A 20,519-nucleotide genomic window follows, 5' to 3' on the forward strand; every position below is an offset into this window, starting at 1 on the left:
CTGCCTGCTCTGGTGGCCCGCTGGCAAGCCGCTGCTCGTAGACGGCGTGTAAATGAGAACCGTGGCAGCCAGCTCGGCCGCCGCAAGCGCCGCCTCTGCCAATTCCGCCTTGGCCGACGGTGACAGCGACTCCGATGACAGCTCGCGCGAGAGGCCACGACGATCGGCAGCAGACACCGCGGAAGCGACGTTCGGAAGTCTACCGCTTCCGTTCGCCAGTGCGCAGCGGCGACTCCACCAACCAAACCAACGCAACACGGTCTTCTTCCGTTGAGCCGCGACTCACTCGCGCTATCAACAGCGCACGCACGCACAGGCGAACAGTGCAACGCACCGTTCCCAAGCGGCGCCGGAGACTCAAAGGAAACAAGAGAAAGGAAGAAAGAGAGCGAAGGAAAGAAAAAGAATAGAGAACAGCAGGCGCACGAAAAGGACACCCTCCGACAATGGTTTTTCCTTTCCCGTACCTCTCCCTCTTCTTCGTTTCTCGAAGAGAATGTGACGAAACGAAATAGAAGAAGTGGAGGGCTCCGGCCGTTGGCGTACTTGTGAGGGGAGTTCGGACCCCTGCCACAGCCAAGGTCACCACCGCGGGGAGACAAACGCAGCTGTGCCGCCGAAGGAGAGAGAACCTCGGAGATTTTTTCCTATACACAGCCGGCTGTGTCTATCGAGAGCCGACGACGGTGGGATCACGCACGCAGTGCATTCACAACACGGCGCGGAAAATTCAAAACGGAAGCCGCAGCGGCGGCGCGCGCATTCACCGACGACAGTTGCTGCATTGCCGCGAAAGGTGACCAACATAACAAGCGTGCGGTTACATCACCGGCAGCTTACGCCAGTGAGATAAACAAGCGCGGATTCGAGAGAATACGGCCAACGAACACTTTCCAGTTAACTATCGTCGAGACGCAAATAAGTTTACTGCAATTGGGTGAAGTACAGCGGCACAGTTCACATTGCACAAACAGCCACCAGCCCTATCTTTCATTAATCACTATATTATTATTATTATTATTATTATTATTATTATTATTATTATTATTATTATTATTATTATTATTATTATTGTTGTTGTTGTTGTTGTTGTTGTTGTTGTTGTTGTTGTTGTTGTTAAACGTAGGCAATCGCGCAATCATTATAACCATTCCTGCTTCAAAACACACTTGAACGATAAAATAAATAACAGAGCTGAGCTGCTAGTTGGTACGTGTTCATCATAAGAAAACCGGGCGTAATGTGGCACCACAAAACAGCATTTCGTGCTCGTGTCCCGAATTCCTTCTTGTGACCGTGTTTGCACGCCTTTTCTCTTTATAAGATAAAGAACGCGTGGATCCACGCGCTTGGAGTGGGCAGTGTTTAAACTGATGGCAAATGAAAACTCTATGTAGGCAATTTCATACAAGCTGTCCATGTCTCTGGCAAAAAAGACAAATATGTGCGCGACAACTACTCGCGAGCACTTTGCTGTAACAGACAAATAAAAAAACAGTGCTGACTAAATATACAAAGACTATGGAGACTCACTGCAAGAAGTGTAAATGAATAAATGAAGAAATGAATGATTGAATGAATGAATCGAGCATTGAAAAGAACATACAACGGCACGTGATATATGCGCAGGACATGACGTCATTAAAAGTCGAAGTGTTTAACAGACACTCGACAATATAACAAGCCTCTAAAGAAATGCCACTGGCAATCTAATCAAAAATTTGATAACATGGTTTCAAGAGTCGCAGACTTGATCACCTTGCTTATCACTATTGCATTGTTAACCTGTACATAATTTTTAAGACGGGGACAAATGCGCGATAAGGGTCGCTTCAATATGTTTTTTATATAACTTTATTATCAAGTTATCTACAGCACCAGGGTTCTATACGCAGATGGTGCGATGGAAATCACGCTTGACCCCCACGGGTATGCAACGCATTACCGTACATGTTTTGAAGCTATGCGTAACAAGGATTCGAGTGAAACGAATGATGAAAGAAATGAAATGTGCGACCACCGAAAAAAACGAGTCAGCCTAGGGAGCCAACTTGTGCGTGCGTCGGAGACGCGCGCACATGTAGGCTCCCTAAGTCAGCCACGACTATCGGATATATACCAAACGGCGCGCGTCACGAATCTGACACGCTGACGACGCGTCGCACACACAGTTGCAGTGCGTTTTTATTGGCGCACATCATTAATAGCGCACATGCATAGAACCAATCGAATTGGTCGAACGCCACAAGCCGGGCGCAACACCACTATATATCATCGCCTGTCGTCGCGCGCACACACGAAAACAGAGGCGATCGGTGCACTACGCAGGAAAAAAATATATCAATACTTATAGTTCGCTATACCGTTAACGACTTCGCCCGTTTTCGAAGAAGAGGAGGGGGGCAATCACATCTATGTGCGTAATAAATGCAGGGATTCTACGATGCGATTATGAGGGACACCGTAGAGTGGGGGAAGGGAGGGGGGGGAGGGGCTCCGGAAATTTCAACAGCCTAGTACACGCGTATACCTCACGCATTTCGCCTCTATCAAAATTTGGCTGGGATTCAAACCCGCGACCTTACGAGATAAAACAACGATATAATTTACCAGGCACACCTCAGTGGCTGATCGACTCGGGTTTAATTTTTGACAATTCGAAGTTCCTTTTAACACACACCTGAATTTATGCGCAGCCCCGCGCGACAGGGAATCGAATCCACGTCCTCGCACTTTCCAGTCGCACACCACGAGATGCATCAGCTCCCGAATCCGGCTAATGTGAAATGCATTTCACGCAACAAACACAGACGCCGCGGAACGGGGAAACGCGGTAGGCAACTGAACTGCCTGTATACCTTCGTCTTCGTCGTCGGCGAGCGGTCGCAGCGCGAGGGGGCGTAGAAACTTCCAGCGATCGCCGACCAGCAGCTCGCTGCCGTTGCGGTGGAGCGCGGCAAGCGACGGCTCGACGTAGCTCTCCTTGCGTTCCACGGCCATGTCCCTCCCCACATCCGCACGCCCGAGGCGGAACCGGGGCCGAGACGCGCGCACTGAATCACTCAACGCGCCTGATGTCGCGACGTACGGTGGGATGTGGCAGCATACGCCAACAGCTGACCCCCGTGCACGACGCCGCCAACACCCCTCCCCCCTATCGGCGTCCGGCGCTTATCGAGACGCGCGAACGATCAGGCAGGCAGGCCGCGAGCTCAGTGAAACGTACGACATCGCAGGCCGCCGCGAGAATGCCGGCTTTATCCTCCTCACTACCGTACAGCACGCGTTGCCAAGTTGCGTATCGAGGAGTCGCGTCCTCTCGGAATGAAATCGAATTCTGCTCCGAGAAGCGAGGATTCAGCCACGCGGCCAATCTTCTCCCCGCCAGAAGCGCTGTCACGGGAGAGTGAATCACCGGCGTCTCCCAGCAGGCTTCGAGAAGCAACACCTGCCCGCCGCGAGCTCCGTCAGCGGGGGAAAAACGTCGGGCCATCTTAACCCCTCCCGTGGCAAACACTGAACTCTCTCTATTACTACACCCGTAAGCTCCAAAAGAACACGGCGCGCGCTGTTATCTCAAACGTTGTATAAATGAGAGTTTAACGAACGACCCTGCTGTGGCGCGAAAACCGTGAGCAGCAGAGTCGCACCGACGAGAGGCGTTGTTGACGCGCGCTGCCGCGTTGGAGAGTGAAAGAAACGCCGGTAACGATATAGGCCCCCCAAAAAATCTTCAGGGTAATAATGCCTATTCTCGAACCACTCGACAGCACGTTTTTTTTTTTTTATGGGCACAATTCGTCACGGTAACCAACTTCGACCTTTTCGTGTGTGGCACTATCGTAAGAGAACTCGGTATTCGCTGACGTCACACGAGGGTTTGTCAAGGAGGCGCGCGTTCGAAATTAATGACGAAGCACGATAAACGTCACAAAGCGCCAGCTGCGCTATAGGCAACATCGCTATCCCCCGACACTCTTTAATTCTAAACAATCGCATCTGCAAATCAGGTTATCAATTAGTAACGCTTGACTGCAATCGAACAATAAACATCTCAAACAAGCGCTGAACAGTCCCGTGTTATTTGACAGCCCGAAGTGATGATCGTTCTCATGCATATGCAACGTACTGTACGCGCGCGCGTGCGCGCTGTGTGTGTGTGTGTGTGTGTGTGTGCATGTGTGTGCGTGCGTGCATGTGTGTGCGTGCGTGCGTGCGTGTGTGTGTGTGTGCGTGTGTGTGTGTGTGCGTACGTGCATGCGTGCGTACGTGCGTGCGTGTGTGTGTGTGTGCATGTGTGTGCGTGCGTGCATGTGTGTGCGTACGTGCGCGCGTGCGTGTGTGTGCGTGCGTGTGTGTGTGTGTGCGTGTGTGTGTGTGCGTACGTGCATGCGTGCGTACGTGCGTGCGTGTGTGTGTGTGTGCATGTGTGTGCGTGCGTGCGTGCGTGTGTGTGTGTGTGCGTGTGTGTGTGTGCGTACGTGCATGCGTGCGTACGTGCGTGCGTGTGTGTGTGTGTGCATGTGTGTGCGTGCGTGCATGTGTGTGCGTACGTGCGCGCGTGCGTGTGTGTGCGTGCGTGTGTGTGTGTGTGCGTGTGTGTGTGTGCGTACGTGCATGCGTGCGTACGTGCGTGCGTGTGTGTGTGTGTGCATGTGTGTGCGTGCGTGCATGTGTGTGCGTACGTGCGCGCGTGCGTGTGTGTGCGTGCGTGTGTGTGTGTGTGCGTGTGTGTGTGTGCGTGTGCGTGTGTGTGCGTGTGTGTGCGTGTGTGTGTGCGTACGTGCGTGCGTGTGTGTGCGCGTGCGTGTGTGTGCGCGCGTGTGTGTGCAACGTGCGTGCGTGCGTATGTGTGTGTGCGTACGTGCGTGTGTGTGTGCGTGTGTGTGTGCGTGTGTGTCCGTACGTGCGTGCGTGTGTGTGCGTGTGTGTCCGTACGTGCGTGCGTGTGTGTGCGTACGTGCGTGTGTGTGTGCGTGCGTACGTGCGTGTGTGCGTGCATGTGTGTGCGTGCGTGCATGTGTGTGCGTGTGTGTGCGTGCGTGCGTACGTACGTGCGTGTGCGTGCATGTGTGTGTGTGTGTGCGTGTGTGCGTACGTGCGTGTGTGTGTGTGTGTGTGTGTGTGTGTGTGTGTGTGTGTGTGTGTGTGTGTGTGTGCGCGCGCGCTCTTAAGTGGTGTACCAGGAGCATGCACAGCCTAGTTGTCAGGCTGGCCACGTTAGAGCTTGACACTGCCCTAGGTTTCGCCCCGCAGAGAAAAAACCGGCTGTTAGCGTGCTCTACACATACGTGGCCGCGGCTGTACACACATGTAGGCGCTATCGGTATGTGTATGTTCTATGCACGCCTGTACGTGCATCGCCTTCAGTTTTAAATGGGAAGCATTTCTTAGCGAACTTCGGCGACTTTGAGCATTATCTATCTATCTATCTATCTATCTATCTATCTATCTATCTATCTATCTATCTATCTATCTATCTATCTATCTATCTATCTATCTATCTATCTATCTATCTATCTATCTGTCTGTCTGTCTGTCTGTCTGTCTGTCTGTCTGTCTGTCTGTCTGTCTGTCTGTCTGTCTGTCTGTCTGTCTGTCTGTCTGTCTGTCTGTCTGTCTATCTATCTATCTATCTATCTATCTATCTATCTATCTGTCTATCTATCTATCTATCTATCTATCTATCTATCTATCTATCTATCTATCTATCTATCTATCTATCTATCTATCTATCTATCTAGCCGCTTACGTTTGGGTGCTCTGTGGTCACCCATTAACTTGGCATGAACCGAAATCGCCATTGGAGGGCAAGATGGTTTGACGAATATGACGCGCTGGTCATGTCATAAATAATGTCACAATCCCGTCGCATACGTCGTCAAACACTTCCTGCCAGACAGCGGCGCATACCCACGGGCGGGTATGTGCCGCTGGTATGCGGGTATGTGCCACAGGTGCTTGACACTTAGTATCTACCCAAGAACGGCGAGAACACACATGGGCAATTTTAACGCGCGAGTGTTGAGAAATACCCGACATTGGTAGCGTCGTTCCGACGAATGCAAAGAATAAATGTCAGTGTCCCAGCTGGAATCGAACCCAATTAAGCATTCTGCATGGCAATGAAACATTTTACCATAGAGCTACGCCAGGTCTCGAAACTACTGTTCAAACAGACGCTAATCTTCGTAAAACGTCAATAGTGGTTGCAGTGCTGCAGACCCAATTTTATAAACATTACATATGTACTCCTGTGATACAACCGTCACGTCGGGTTAACGTCAGTTGTGGTTAGTTGTCATGCGCTGAAGTTGACATATGTAGCAGTGTCCAGGGCCAGCATCCTCGCGAGCATCAGCGCTTCATACCAGCTTCTGGTGTTGCTAATACGCATGTTCCAGCTGGCATCGTTGCGCAAGTGAAAAGAACTGGTTACGTAAACATCTGCAAGTCTTCAAATTATGTCTGTGCGAGCAACATTTGTACATATATATTTAGCGTCATTTCGTGACGTGTCGCTCAATAATAAAAAAAATTGCAACACGGTCAGCTTCCCTCCGTATGCTTCGCATAACGTCGATGCCCAAGTGCGTGGGATCTGCCGAATTTTTCTTTTCTTTTTTTCTATGCCGACGTCAGCATGTGTTCACGACAAAGCCTTTTATCAGCGGCCAATTGGACCACCACCTTCACTAGCCGACCGGAGACAGGCACAGCTCGCGCATTCCTTTATCAGATACGCCCACACTGTTCCTGCAGCTAACGCCACACTGACGAAAAGGTCGGGAATACCGTCGTTATCTCAAGGTCGCACAAGAGACCGCGAACGTTTATGCAAACACCGAAAACAAAGGGCAACGTTCGCTTGAACAGTTACCTATTGTTTTCACACGGAGCTAAGGCATCTCTGCTGCTCTAAAACCACTAATCAGCACTGCGTACAGAACTTCTGAAGTGACCACCATCTTGATAAACAGATTCTTCTGATTACGCAGTTTGGGCCACTCATTAACGCTGAAAAAAACTAAAAAGAATTGCGGGATCACTGCCACCTACCGATATTAGAATTTTCTGTGTTTTTGAAAGAATAACTGCACCATTCGCAACACGTGTATAGTATATTGTGCGGGATCACCATATTATCACTGTCAATAAATGAATAAATAAATAAATATATATATATATATATATATATATATATATATATATATATATATATATATATAGAGAGAGAGAGAGAGAGAGAGGGAGGGAGAGAGTTTCTCACTCATAAAATTACCTAGAGGTAAATCTGGCGTTAATGAGCTGCTGGATGCAACGGAATTAGTGCCGGGATATGTGGCGAGAGATTATGTGGAGGCGCAGCTACGCTTCTTCTAAACGGACACAGGAGGTCCGAAAACATTTGCGGGACACACGCACAAAAGCAGTTATCCTTCTGAGACGCCGGATCTATAGCGTATCGGACGACGTCGCTTTCTGGACGTGTACGAATGGATTACCACACGGCGAGCTGTCTCCCTTACATTTCAAGAAACGTGGAAATTTGAATGACTTTGTCGACAGCAGCGCTAAGAAAACCAAACACTGTGCAAGCAAACTTCGGACGAACGAAGCTTCAAAGGCCCTCTATTCGGTAGGCGTGTACCTTCGCGCACGACACATGTGGCGGTTTGACGAAGGAGGACGCGCGCGGGTAGAACGAACGTACGTATAATATACCCGAACCTGACAAACCGGAGCAGATGTGCTGCGATTAGTTATGTGCGCCGCGCGCATAAACTCGATGCCTCGCTGATTCGAGCGCGCATAGGCACCGCTTCCTTTTGCCCGCACTGATTTCACGATACACAACGTTGAATGCAGAGAAAATATGTGGGTTATTTATATATAGGTATGGTGACTGTTTCGAGAAGTGGAGACAATGTCAGCTTTTGAGAGATTGAGTGAAGCAAACAAACAAGGTCGAAGAGAGAAATTGGTTTTGGCACTTAGTGAGAACAAGCCGGCACACCTTACGTCCAAGTCGAAGATGGAGGAACGCATGTGAATCAAATTGAAATCATAATTTGTGGTCTAGAATGTCATAACTGTGCAGCGCGCGCTATGGGGAATGCCGCGTTGGGTGGGTTTAGGATTAGTTTTCGACCATCTGGGATTCGTTAACGCACGCATAAAATGCACGTAATAGAGGGCGTTTTTCATTACGCTCACATTGGGAAGTAGCCACGCACCATGGCTGCGTTTGAAGCTTAGACCTCACGCTCCGAAGCGCAACAGCGTTTCGCTGAGCTACCACGGAGAACTTGGACACCAAATGCGACATGACTGAAGCCATAGAGGAGATGCGAAAGCTTAAAAAAAAGAAAAAAAAGGCGGATTCATGGCTATTAGTTCCGAGGCACTCCAATGCGACAACGATACATAACCTTATCCTCGAAGTGGCGGCAGCAACGTATATTGACGACCCAACAAGACTTTCCGCGATGCCCTTTGATGCCCCTTTTTACAGCCAAGTTAGCAAATGAAAAATGTGTATTACTTTCTACTGGTCAACTGCAGATAGGCCTTTTCTTGCTGTGTTGACACGAGCGTAGTTCCCCGTCCGGCGACCGGATCCTGATAACGGTCTTACCGTACTTAGCGGCAATATTTCTACGTCAAACACCAAGTGCCGCAACGGTTGTGGCAGTGTTCCTGGAGAGCTTTAGTCGGAAAAATTTTAGGTCCTCTCGTGTAAATGCATCACGGGATAGGTCTACACTTATCTCGCTCACAGCGGCCACAACAAATATTTGAGTTAGCGCACTCGTTAACCGCGCTCGAAATTATAACATTGGTAGGTGACAGTGATCTCGCATTCTCTTTAGTGCGATCGCCGGTGAACAAGATAATCAACCAGGGCGCAAAGTGCGCACCGCTGCAGCTGGTGTCGGCGCCGTCGCGTGGGTGCCTCGCCGAGCGCCGTCGGGGCTGCCGGCCTTCCAGCGGCGGCAGCGGAAGTCGCAGCACCACGCTTCCGGCGGCACCCGCCGTGTCGGGCCCGGCAGCCGAGCATGCCGACGACGAGCGACGCTCCTGGTCGCCGGCGAGGGACGTGCAGCTCGCACGGCCGTCGCGGTGCAGCGGGCAAGAGTAGCACCTCGGCGACACGTCGCCGCTGCGCTGTCCCCCCTCGTGGTGCATCAGTGACGTCGCCGACGCGAGGCGTCGTCCAGCGGGGCGCCCCGGCGCAGGGCCGGCCCCGCTGCCTGGTGTCGGGCTGCCTCGGCCAGCCTCCTCCTCTGTACGCGCCGCTTCCTCCTCTTCCTCATCCCACACAACGACCGACGGTGATGCCATCTTGCCGAAGATGATGACGATCACTTCATCGATGGTTCGAACCCACTGTGGTGACATGGGCCAATGCGCTGGCGGCACACTGCCCCTCTTCGTCCCCACGCGTAAACACTTTCTCAGTTGATATAACCGTATACATGGCTGTGAAGCCGGCCCTTCCGTCATTCCGGCAACTCTATTTACTTATCGCCACGAAGACTCGCCGTGAGGTAAGAAGCTTGCGTGTCGTGTCTGTGCCGGAAGGCGTCCGTTGCAAAAGATGTTTATGGTGTCTTGTTATGCACCGAGTGGAGTCTTCCCGTAGCCTTCCCGGCTGTCAGCTTAGTGTACTTGCGGAAATGGCATCATGACCGAGCAGCATCTGAGAGAGTTCCTGGATCGCCTCTACCCACGATACCTTACCAATCATCCCGTGTACGTAGCCATGTAGGCCGCGGGACAGTCTCATTTTTTAATAAAAAATCGCGACGAATACTGGATGTTATTAACGGCCACTGATAGCACGGTCATGTGTCACGACAACAGGCACTGCGTGGTCCTGTTGAAATGAGCTCGCTCTGGACAGCCCGGCTTCCCACGAAAGCACTGCTTACTTTGTTCGCACAATCTTCCGGGAAAAGCGAGAAGCGAAACTTGATTGTTATCAATACCATCGAATCAAAGAAAACTCAAGCTCTGTGCGTACGTAGCACTGACGGTTACAACAACCACACTCACGGAACTCATTAGATACACAGCGGCGCTTTCGTGCCTCGCTTGTAAACATAGGCTTGTTCTCCAAGGCAGTTGTACTATATAGTAACGGCAGTTATATGGAACGTATATAAGTTGTATGCGGTCATATGCGAGTACATATGCCTCAATACATGGCTACCGTTTGCCACATATAGATGCGAATGTGACTACAGCCACTTGTGGAGGGGATGGCCCGTATATGGCGTCCGTATACGACATGGACAAACTGCACCTGACATCAGGTTGAGCCATATATTACACTAGCTTCTGCCACATATGGGGTAAATAACACATATATGGCACCAGTTATCGGCACATATAGAAGATATAGGGAGCTGCCATATATGGTAATGACACTTGGTAATAAGCGTGGTCTTAGACGACGAGCGCTGCATGGGGGATTTTTCCATAACGCGAACTGTTCATATTTCACTATTCAATCGCCTAGCTGCCTATGCATACCCAACGTTGACCTCACCCCGCCCGTCTTTTCCATTCACGTAAGCCCTTTCCCACAACCAACGCAGACACACCCACGCAAGGCAAAATATTTAACAAGTCAGTTAACGAAAAAAAAAACGAAGCTTTCACAAAGTGATAATGGAACATAATCGTTAGCGGAATTCACTGTGATTAGCGAATGGAAGAAAACGAACAAAGACGGTTCTTAAACGATTTTAATAGTATAACATCCGGGGTTCTCGGTCCTAAAATTACGATATAGAATTTAGAGACACCATAGTGGAGGGCTCCAGAAATTTCGACCATACGGTGTTCTATAACGTGCACTGTAATAGCACAGTACACGCGCCTCTACCATTTCGCCTCCATCAAAATGCGGCCGCCGCGGCCAGGATTAAAACCGCGACCTTTGAGTCGTAGGCACTGTTTCACCGAGGCGGACTCTTCAACGCTTTTTGGGGCAAAGTTTCTAGAGCCGTGGGACTGACCAAGCTTGTATCTTTGTGACCGGTTCGTAACCACGTAGTTGTACGACTCACTCAGCAGGTGGCGCTAGTGTGAGTGACAGACAGACGGGGGCACGGACGGACGGACACCCAGACGGCAGCATGGACGGAGATACAGGCGGACTCACGGAGGGACGCTTCGAACCACTAATAATCATTCACTCCGTGGATATGCAGTGATTTATCCCCTCACGCTCAGTTTTACGCAGTATACTACGAATGAGTGCGCCGGCAAACTATAATAATAATAATAATAATAATAATAATAATAATAATAATAATAATAATAATAATAATAATAATAATAATAATAATAATTAAAGCAAACCTTTCCAACGTCTCGAACTGCTCTAAAAAATCCCGAAACCACAAGCGACGTGAATAATGACGTAACACACGAAAGAGAGATAATTAAGCCAGAAGGTGCGCCAGCACTCTTTAATTGCGCGAAGGCTGCGGAAACAATTAAAGCCAAGTCGGTTGAGGATCGTGTGAGCGGCGAAGGTTGTTGCGGAGAAATCAACGGCCCGTAATTCATCCGCGCTCTAACTAACCCGAGCTTGCAACACACGGCCGCAACTCCCAGCGCAGCACGCAATGTCACGACGTATACGGCGGCAGGCGGACACATGCTGCTGTGTGCAAGCCCTCCCTCCCCGCTAGACACGGTGAAGTATGGCTGTCGCCATAAAGCACGCGCCTACAGCAACAGGTTCGAGCCACGCTGCGACGATTGGGCGCCCACGACTGCTGCCTTACGTCGCGTTTACAAGTGGGCCGACATATGTACTCTACTATATAAGCTGCGCAAAGCTAGCTGTAACCCGAGCGTCGCAGTGGTCCGCACTGTGCATTAACTAGGGCACAGAGAAAGAGGAGGGGGTACGGCATTCACACACTTCCGTAAAAATGAGCAGGCAGGGCAGTCTCTTCTCGATTTCTCTATTAGCAGGTTCAAACAGGTCAACATGGATTAACGGTACTGTTAGAAAGGGGGGGGGGGGCAGGAAAAATCATCGCATATCTAGGAATCGAATTGGTGACGAGCGGGCGAGGCAGTGGGATCGTTCGGCGTTACCATAAATCACCCGTGACAATGACGACTCGCGCACGTAAATGAGTGACAAAGCGGTATGCAAGTGACAAGCGGTCACAAGTGGTATGTTTTGTGGAGTTGCGAATTTTGTTTTGCCTTCATTTGTGGTATCGACTGTATACACGCTGAAGTTGGAAAAGACGAGGTCTGGGGCACGTTGCCCTGCTGGTTGTTGGTCATTTCCAGTCGTATACAAACTGCATCGCAAAAAAAAAAAAAAAAAACATATCGAGACGTAATATAGTACTGCAAAAGCCAGACGTCGTGCGTGACCATGGTCGCCATCGCGTTTAGCGGGTACCTTGCAATGCTGCGCGGTGCCATAGTGGCCGAAGGACAACGTGTGGTCTGCAACGCGCTCGTTCTTCATCGTCATAAGCGCCATCGTCATGACGTATAGTTGGAACCTTGGATGATCTGTACTATAGCGGCGGCTATGGCCCGACAGAGGACAGGCCTCGTTCATAAGCTGCTTCGCATCTAAAAGTTCAGCGACATTCCCCTATTGGGGAAATAGGGGAAGAAAATTATGGCGTGTATACATGCCTCACATTATTTATTTATTTATTTATTTATTTATTTATTTCTCTCATATTGTGGAATACTTCCTCCCAACTTTTTCCTTCCTTCATGTTGGGCATTGAACTTTCACCCCAGTGCTTAGCAGAGCGACACTCCTGAATTGCTACGTCCAACAACGACGTTTACAAGCGAAACAACTAAATTACTAAAAAAAATTAGACATTTAAGATCAATATCAAAGGACAATAGGACCCATATTAACCATTATAAGCCGCAGTGTCATTGCGCCGTCCCAGATACTTCGCAAGCACCGAAGTAGCACGCAGCGGTACTAAATTTGTCATTTTAGCTCTGCCCCGCCGCGGTGGTCTAGTGGCTAAGGTACTCGGCTGCTGACCCGCAGGGCGCTGGTTCGAATCCCGGCTGCGGCGGCTGCATTTCCGATGGAGGCGGAAATGTTGTAGGCCCGTGTGCTCAGATTTGGGTGCACGTTAAAGAACCCCAGGTGGCCTAAATTTCCGGAGCCCTCCACTACAGCGTCTCTCATAATCATATAGTGGTTTTGGGACGTTAAACCCCACATATCAATCAATCAATCATTTTAGCTCTGCGTGGCGCGAGCTCCCTGGACACAAGGAGCGAAGCGTTGCGTGCACTAGCGGCGCCTTGGAGCAGATTGAGAAACAAGCCACTGCCAGATGCGAGACATTCTTGGTCCCTTGAGCACGTTCAGTAACGCTTTGTATCGGAACCACACAGACCCTGAGCTCGTGCCAATAAGGACTGCCGGATACACGTAGAGAGCGCACAGAGCAGCCCGACCGTAAACTGTAACTACTAATCACAAACCAAAAGCTGTAGCAAACATTTGAAACCACGCAAAATGACGTCAAGCTGTGGTACGAACGAACGCCTGAGTTTAAAAGACGGCGATCTAACACGCACAAAGACGTGTAACGAAGCGTATACATATATAGCTGCATTCGGTGAGCGAACAAGAGTGCGTTTTTAGCCCGAGGCTAAAGCCTCTCTCTACAACACGCAAAGCTCGAAAGGAGGCCAAAATAAAAACAACAAGAAACTATATGTACGAAAACGAAACTTGAACTAAGTGATATACACGTTGGCGTGCTTGCGTGCGTGCGTGCGTGTGCGTGTGCGCGCGCGCGCGCGCGCGCGTGTGTGTGTGTGTGTGTGTGTGTGTGTGTGTGTGTGTGTGTGTGTGTGTGTGTGTTGCAAGGCGCCTCGCTTTTGTGCACGACGAAATCACAAAGGACTTCCGCGCAGCCACTGTAGCAAGGAAACGCAAAAAAAGGAAGACAGAAAACTTAACAATAGAACACTTAGCCAGAATAAACATGTGGGAAAACAAAATGAAAACAAAAATGTTTCGAGGAGTGGTATCGCATATCGATCTGCGCTATCTGTTCTTTTTTTACTTGCTTTTCTGCATTGTGTTTGACATATATGCTATAAGGTCAAGTTCGACGTCCACACACCACTTTTCCGTGAAATCCATGAAGCGCGTTAACTCGCACCATCATGAAGAACAGTCGGATGAAACGACACAATAACCCTTTTGATACGTTCCGGTAAAAGCGAACCACACATCAATTAAATGCCTTCCCATTCGCGTCACTATATGCTGAGCGACACCGAGTGTATACATGCTGCTCTGTCACAGCCCGCGATATCCGCGTCGTTTGTGATCGAAAGTAGATAATCGCTGATGCTGCTAACAACAAATAAACCGTATTATTCGAAATATTCTAGACAGCACAATCATAAGATTGAGACTGAATGTATACAATGCTGATTTCTCTCTTTTTTTTTAATGTGTCACCTATAGGGTAAAAGTGCAAGTGGCACCCCGATACAGTATCACTCAATAAACGTTTATTCTTCCGCCTCCTCTTTTCGTCGTGAAAATGGAACGAAGGAGTTTCTACAGAATTGATGTGCACTAAGAAGTCATGATAACGTCAAGCGATACATTCACTTATTCCCCACAAAGAACACACGCCTTGCTTTGGCTATGCGATTACGCTGTACAAGGTGCACAACTATAGGGAAGGGTATACGTATTATCACATAGTCAAGTTGCAATGAGTCAGATATTATCCTACTCCTGTTACAAAAAGTGGACGCGCCTTCATTAACTGACCTAACGTCTTATAAGTTTCAGAGCGAAAGAAAAAAAGCCTTATGTTTTTCAACTAATTATACAGTCTTGTGATAGCTGGTTAATAGTTCCTTTTCTGTAACAAAACTTAACGACTGAATAAAGAAGAAGATCGTTGCACAAACGATGTGCCGTGAGGTTAAATTCAGAGCAAGAAAAAGAAAAAAAAAACAAGCAAACTGACAAGTATGTCTGGCGCTCGATGTGTCCATTTGCCTTTTTTCCCAGCTCTTTTAAACCTCACGTCACATCCTTCGTAAGACCCGTGCTCTAAACAAAATGGAAACAAACAAAGAAGCAAACAATAAAAACAAACAAAACAAACAAGAAGCGAATCTAGGAGTACTACTTCTCAAGCAAATAAAATAATCACAGCATATCCACGGAGTGAATGATGATGAGTGGTCCGAAGCGTCCGTCCGTCCGTCCGTGCGTTGGTCAGTCCATCCGTGCGTCCGTCCATACGTGCGTCCGCGGGTCAGACAGACGACGGACGGACACGACCAGCGGATGATTCACGCGTTTGCCGATAAAACCCTCAGAAGCTTCGCCCCGCTCACCATCATTCACTCAGTGGATATGCTGTGAGGTGGTTACTACATAAATGCATACATACAGGTGACGACCGACCCACGCCTTAAGGAGCTTCGCCCCTAAAAGTCAGCTTTTTTTGTTTATAATCCCTGCATTTTTTTCTATATTCACTGATGTAGGAAATTCCGAGTAAGCCTATGATTATGGGACATCCTTCTGTATACACAAATACTGCATTGATTCCACGACTAAATAAAATCTTTTCCGATTCTAATGTGAAAAGGTCTCACCTGTACGACAAATGCTGTTAGCGCGCAAACGAATTTGAGAGCCACTCAGGTATTCAATTTACTCCGTCAATAACTTGCCCTCGCTGAACAAGCCAACGGCGCCGAAAAAAAAATAATAAACGTAATAGTGCACACTGCCACCACTATCACAACTTTTGCGGCCGCTCTTATTCGACCTGACGTTTGGCGTCGAGCATCCTTTGCATAAAAGGACACGCCCCGGCTTTCATTCGCAAGCCACGAACAAAAAAGGAAGTCCCTTAATTCCTTGAGCTTCAAGTCGGAGAGAGAGCGGCGAACACAAGCGAAAGATGTACGTGGCACCTTCCGTGTGCACATATCTATATATCTCGCTCGTGTGACAGAGGACAGCGCGTATATACATACACGTGCTCAGCCGTGCACTTTAATTGTGTCACCCACAGCAGCACGAACACGTAGCCAAGCTTGCGGAGAAAAGCTTGCGTAGAAGGATTTCGCGCGCAGGTGTGGCGTTCTATAATGGGCTTAAGCCTCGTACGCACGAGCGGCGCGCCAGGTGTTGTCCGACCTTATACAGCGTACGCAGCAGGTCGGTCGGTCGGTCAGTCAGCTCCCTGTCCTTGTCGCCACCGGCTTACCGATAAGACGCTGTTAACGCGGCCTGTAATTATGCAAGGTCACGCGATAACGCTATAGCTCCGATACCTTTCTTGTGCGGGTACCATATTAAGTGAGACAATAATTTACTATAATAATAATAATAATAATAATAATAATAATAATAATAATAATACTAATAATAATAATAATCGGGGTATGGCGTCCTGAAACAACGATATGATTACGAGAGACGCCGTGGTGGAGGGCTCCGTAAATTTAGACTACGCGGAGTTCTCCAACGCGCACCCGAATTGCGGAAACGGGCCACCATAGCATTTCGCCTACACCGATATGCAGACTCCGCGGCAGAATGAGCCAGCTTATAGACCACCAAAATATTGTTTGACCACTTTATGTTTGTTACTTTCATCAATACAGGTTCATTATTAAAAGCGAAAATGATGGACAAATCTTAATTTCGGAGTCTCGCTCCCAAATATCAGCACGTATAAATTCCGACGTGAAGTCAAAACTATTTTTCCCCCGCATTTTAACCATATTTACTCATCAACATTTCTTGACACATATGTTAGGTCTCTAGCATCCTTAGATGAACACGTAATACGTTTTACCGTTAAAGCACACGCCGTGAAAAGTTCAATACGCCGCAATTGCGAGCTGGTGCGGGAACTATATATAAGGTGACATTGCCACTTGCATTTTCTTTTTTTTTTGCGCGTTTTCTAGATTACCGAACGTCTTTTCACGGTAAGAGTGGTGCAGCCGTCCGGTCATGGAGTCTCCCAATGACCAGAGCGAAATCTAGCGCTATAGTGTCCACGGGAGCCGTATATAACGCGTGGCGCTTTAGACAGCATGGCCGCGATCATGGGGCAGTATACACGTCATAGAGTAACCTAAAATTAACTAGAGGGGACTCTGTCACTGTGATTGTTCAGCGACCATTGGAATATAGTACACATATATTCGTCTATAGTCTTCATACCTATGGGCCTCGAATCGCACTCATAAAATTGTGGGACAATTCTGGCTTCGCTTATTGCCGTGTTTCGGTTTCGTTTCGAAGTAAAGGACGAACCCTCTTGAACTTCGTGGCCCGATTCGAATTGGTGAGCCAAAAAGATTAAGGTGATGTAGCGTATAACTGATGAACTATTGCTGATTTAAGTTTCGTGACAAAAACAGCTTCGAGCCACACGAAGCCAAACTTGACGTTAAGTACGATTAATTGGGCAAATGGATGTCTATACTATTCATAATCCACATGCTCGCTGAAGCTCCATGCGTTGCAGCTCCCATAGACACTAGCGCCAGAGTTCCTTCTAGTGTGTATATACAGGAGACTCTATGGTACACCGGACTTGTCTATAGGCTTCGCTCTTTCGGCGCAAGTTGGCCCCAGGCAAGACGAAGTTCAGCTAACGTTCAGCAGTTGCCTTTCACCGTCTTGACCTCTTTAGTCCCATCAAGTACTATGTCGTCGGTACTGTGAAACGGTATACTTTACTAATACGAGAAAAATCATCTTTTTTTTTTCCTATATTGTACTTTAGTGTTTATGGTGTCGGCGACGACAAACGCGGTGTTCTTGGATCGTAAAATGGACATTTCACCGGCACGGCACAATGCCGTCAACAATGTCACCACAAAGACAATATTAAGACCCCTTGCGTAAGAAACGGACGTCATGGCATTTTCGTGGTTTCGAGACAAGCGCGTTTCTTACGTACTAGAAGAGTTCATTTCGAACACCCATTGATAACATAAATACGCGTCATGCCCGAAGAGAAACACCGGGATCTTTTAATGTGCATGTCTCTTTATTCGCTCGATATATTGAATAATTATAATGCATAAATTCACCACAGCAATAGTCATTGCACAAGACCCACCATATTCGCAGCTTCGCTGGCCTCCATCTTCATAGTGGTGGAAGAACTCCAATTTTTTTTTTCTTATGGCGAGAGCATACGTTTACTTCGAGCAACTTCTTTCCTCGACGGACGAGCTTTCGTTGAAACTCTCGACTATTCGAAAATTTTACACTTGTTTACACAGAAAGCTGCGACGACTCGGGCTCAAAATCAATATGCGCCGCGGGTGATTTTCTTTTAACACCAAAGCCTCAAAAGCCTCTTACAGCCCAGCGGATGCCCGATGAATAGTTGCTCCCACCTGCTTCGAATAACGGCGCCCTTTGAAAGGTGGACACGGGCTTTCTTCTTCGACGCGGGCCTGTAGCGCCCCCTCTGTGCCGCCTACGCACTCACCGAAAGCTTTGGCTCCGTGTTTACCGTCGAAGAGTCGGCGCAACGATGGACTTCGGCATTTCCGGGAGCGGCGCGACCGATATCGGACGTCTTGAGCGACAAGACTATAAAAGAACACAAAGCTTGCGCGCAAACGGAAGAGTGAGCTCCTCGGCATTAAGGTGTTGCCGTTCCTTGTCGCTTTAATGGTGCATTGACATCGATCTTCGAAGTCGTGTTTGCGATGCCATACGAATTAAGGCTCTCAGCTAGTTCTGTAAATGCTGACAAGATATTTGTTTTATTTTGATATTGAAATTAATTTTCGCATGTAGCCAACCACTGACATCAGCACTAGCGTGACGTCAGACTACAGCGTCGATTCTGGTGACGTCACGCACCAGTGTGGCGATTTGTGACGACGTCAACCACCAAAAAATACAAAATGGCCGCTAGAACGTCGTTAACGGAGCCACGGAGTTGGCGGCCGCGGAAAGGTCACGATATTCTGCGCCGTGTTGTGACGTCACAGCGCAGTATAGGAACCAAAACTAGCCCTCAAGAACGTGTTGTAACTAATTTTTTGGCGCGCACTGACGCTCACCGCGACAACTTCTGGGCCTTATTGGCCCTCATTTGACGCGCAGAGACTAAAACTGAAAAATTATCCTGTCAGTGCCCCTTTTAACGAACACAACGAACACTCATGCGGAACACCGAGTCAGTTTAGGTATACAACTTACAATATGAGAACTCTAAAGCTCTAAAAACGAATACAATTTTTTTTTTTTTAGCACTAGGACTTCAGTACTTGAATGAAGTGCTATGTCACGGATGTCGAAGTTTTTTTCGCATTATCACCCTTACCTGCTCAACGAGGTTTCTTGAAAGATAATGAATGTTCAATCACTGATTTCTCTACCACGCGACGTACCAGTTTTTGGCCGACATGATTTATGCAGACGTGGCGCAGGAACACGACCAGGCTGTAGCAACATCGACGACGTCATTGGCGAAATCAACACTCGGTCTACTTGGTTGAGATGCATGGTAGTATAACAGTGGTTTAAGCGCTCGCGAAGAGCGCTTGCCCTGCCGTGAGTTCCTTTGTGTCTTTTCATGCGCTTAAAGAACAGTTGTTTGAGTAAACACTTCTGCCTCAGCAGATGCCGTCAAGATCTACGAGATCACGGGGCAAGCTGAAGGAGACTGCTCCATCTGTATTTAATTTTCCGTGCGTTTTCAGGTTATGCAAGAATAGAATGAATTATTTTGGCGCGCCTGTAGCCCCACGAAGCTCAGATCACCATGCATGTGATCACTACTACTAATAGATGAAATTAGTAATTAGTAGAGTAGTTACGTTATAATACAAGTTAAGCATCGCTACAATGCACAAAACATGCTGCTACGGGCCTCGTGACATAATTCCCGCATTTAAAATCAGAGTTTCAAGGCGTTCGTGCTGTAGCGTAACGCAAACACATACAGTGTGTTGGTCCCTCAGATCAGGTTAACGAATTAAGTATAATGTTTCTACTGCAGATTCGAGCGAAGCTAGTTGCTTTCAATTGACTTCAAACGTAATTAATAAGGACAAAAAATGACAAGACGAAGCATTGCGACCTGCCTGTATTTTTTTTTCTTCCTTTGTTCTTATAGCTGTCTTCGCCCTGATTAGTTTGTCTAAACTTCGTAACGACACGCACTGCGTACTTTATATACGGCGCAAGCGTCAGCCACGGATACTCCGATATTGGCGACGTAGCATCTCGGAGACGTTGTGCAGCTCTCGATATAGAATGCCCAGAAGCCGAGAAGCGGCGCTACCTGTCTGAGGAGCTGCAGCGATCGGAAGCTCCATGAGGCAAATTAAAAGGGGAAGGGGGGCGGGAAATCGGGCAAGTCAGCTCAAATTATTTCCTGGCGAAATATACCTGAATGTGCAACGCGGTTACGTAGCGTAATCTCATCAATACGCTTTTCAACAAGTATGCT

The 20,519-nt window shown here is 48.3% G+C and overlaps 1 protein-coding gene across 3 annotated transcripts in view; it reads right to left on the bottom strand.

The window, feature by feature from the left end:
* ClC-c (chloride channel protein 3) overlaps nucleotides 1–20,519 on the bottom strand; it is a 77,270-nt gene that overhangs the window by 30,607 nt on the left and 26,144 nt on the right. Inside the window, exon 1 of one of the 3 annotated variants that reach the window (XM_075875618.1) lies at nucleotides 2,859–3,095. The exons of the other annotated variants lie outside the window; for them this stretch is intronic. Coding sequence (XP_075731733.1) covers nucleotides 2,859–3,000 — 142 coding nt within the window. The 5' untranslated portion in view covers nucleotides 3,001–3,095. Of the gene's footprint in view, nucleotides 1–2,858; nucleotides 3,096–20,519 lie in introns of those variants that run through there. 3 annotated transcript variants of the gene reach the window in all.

This window comes from Rhipicephalus microplus, chromosome 2 (genome assembly GCF_043290135.1).
Source record: "Rhipicephalus microplus isolate Deutch F79 chromosome 2, USDA_Rmic, whole genome shotgun sequence".
Taxonomy (NCBI): domain Eukaryota; kingdom Metazoa; phylum Arthropoda; class Arachnida; order Ixodida; family Ixodidae; genus Rhipicephalus; species Rhipicephalus microplus.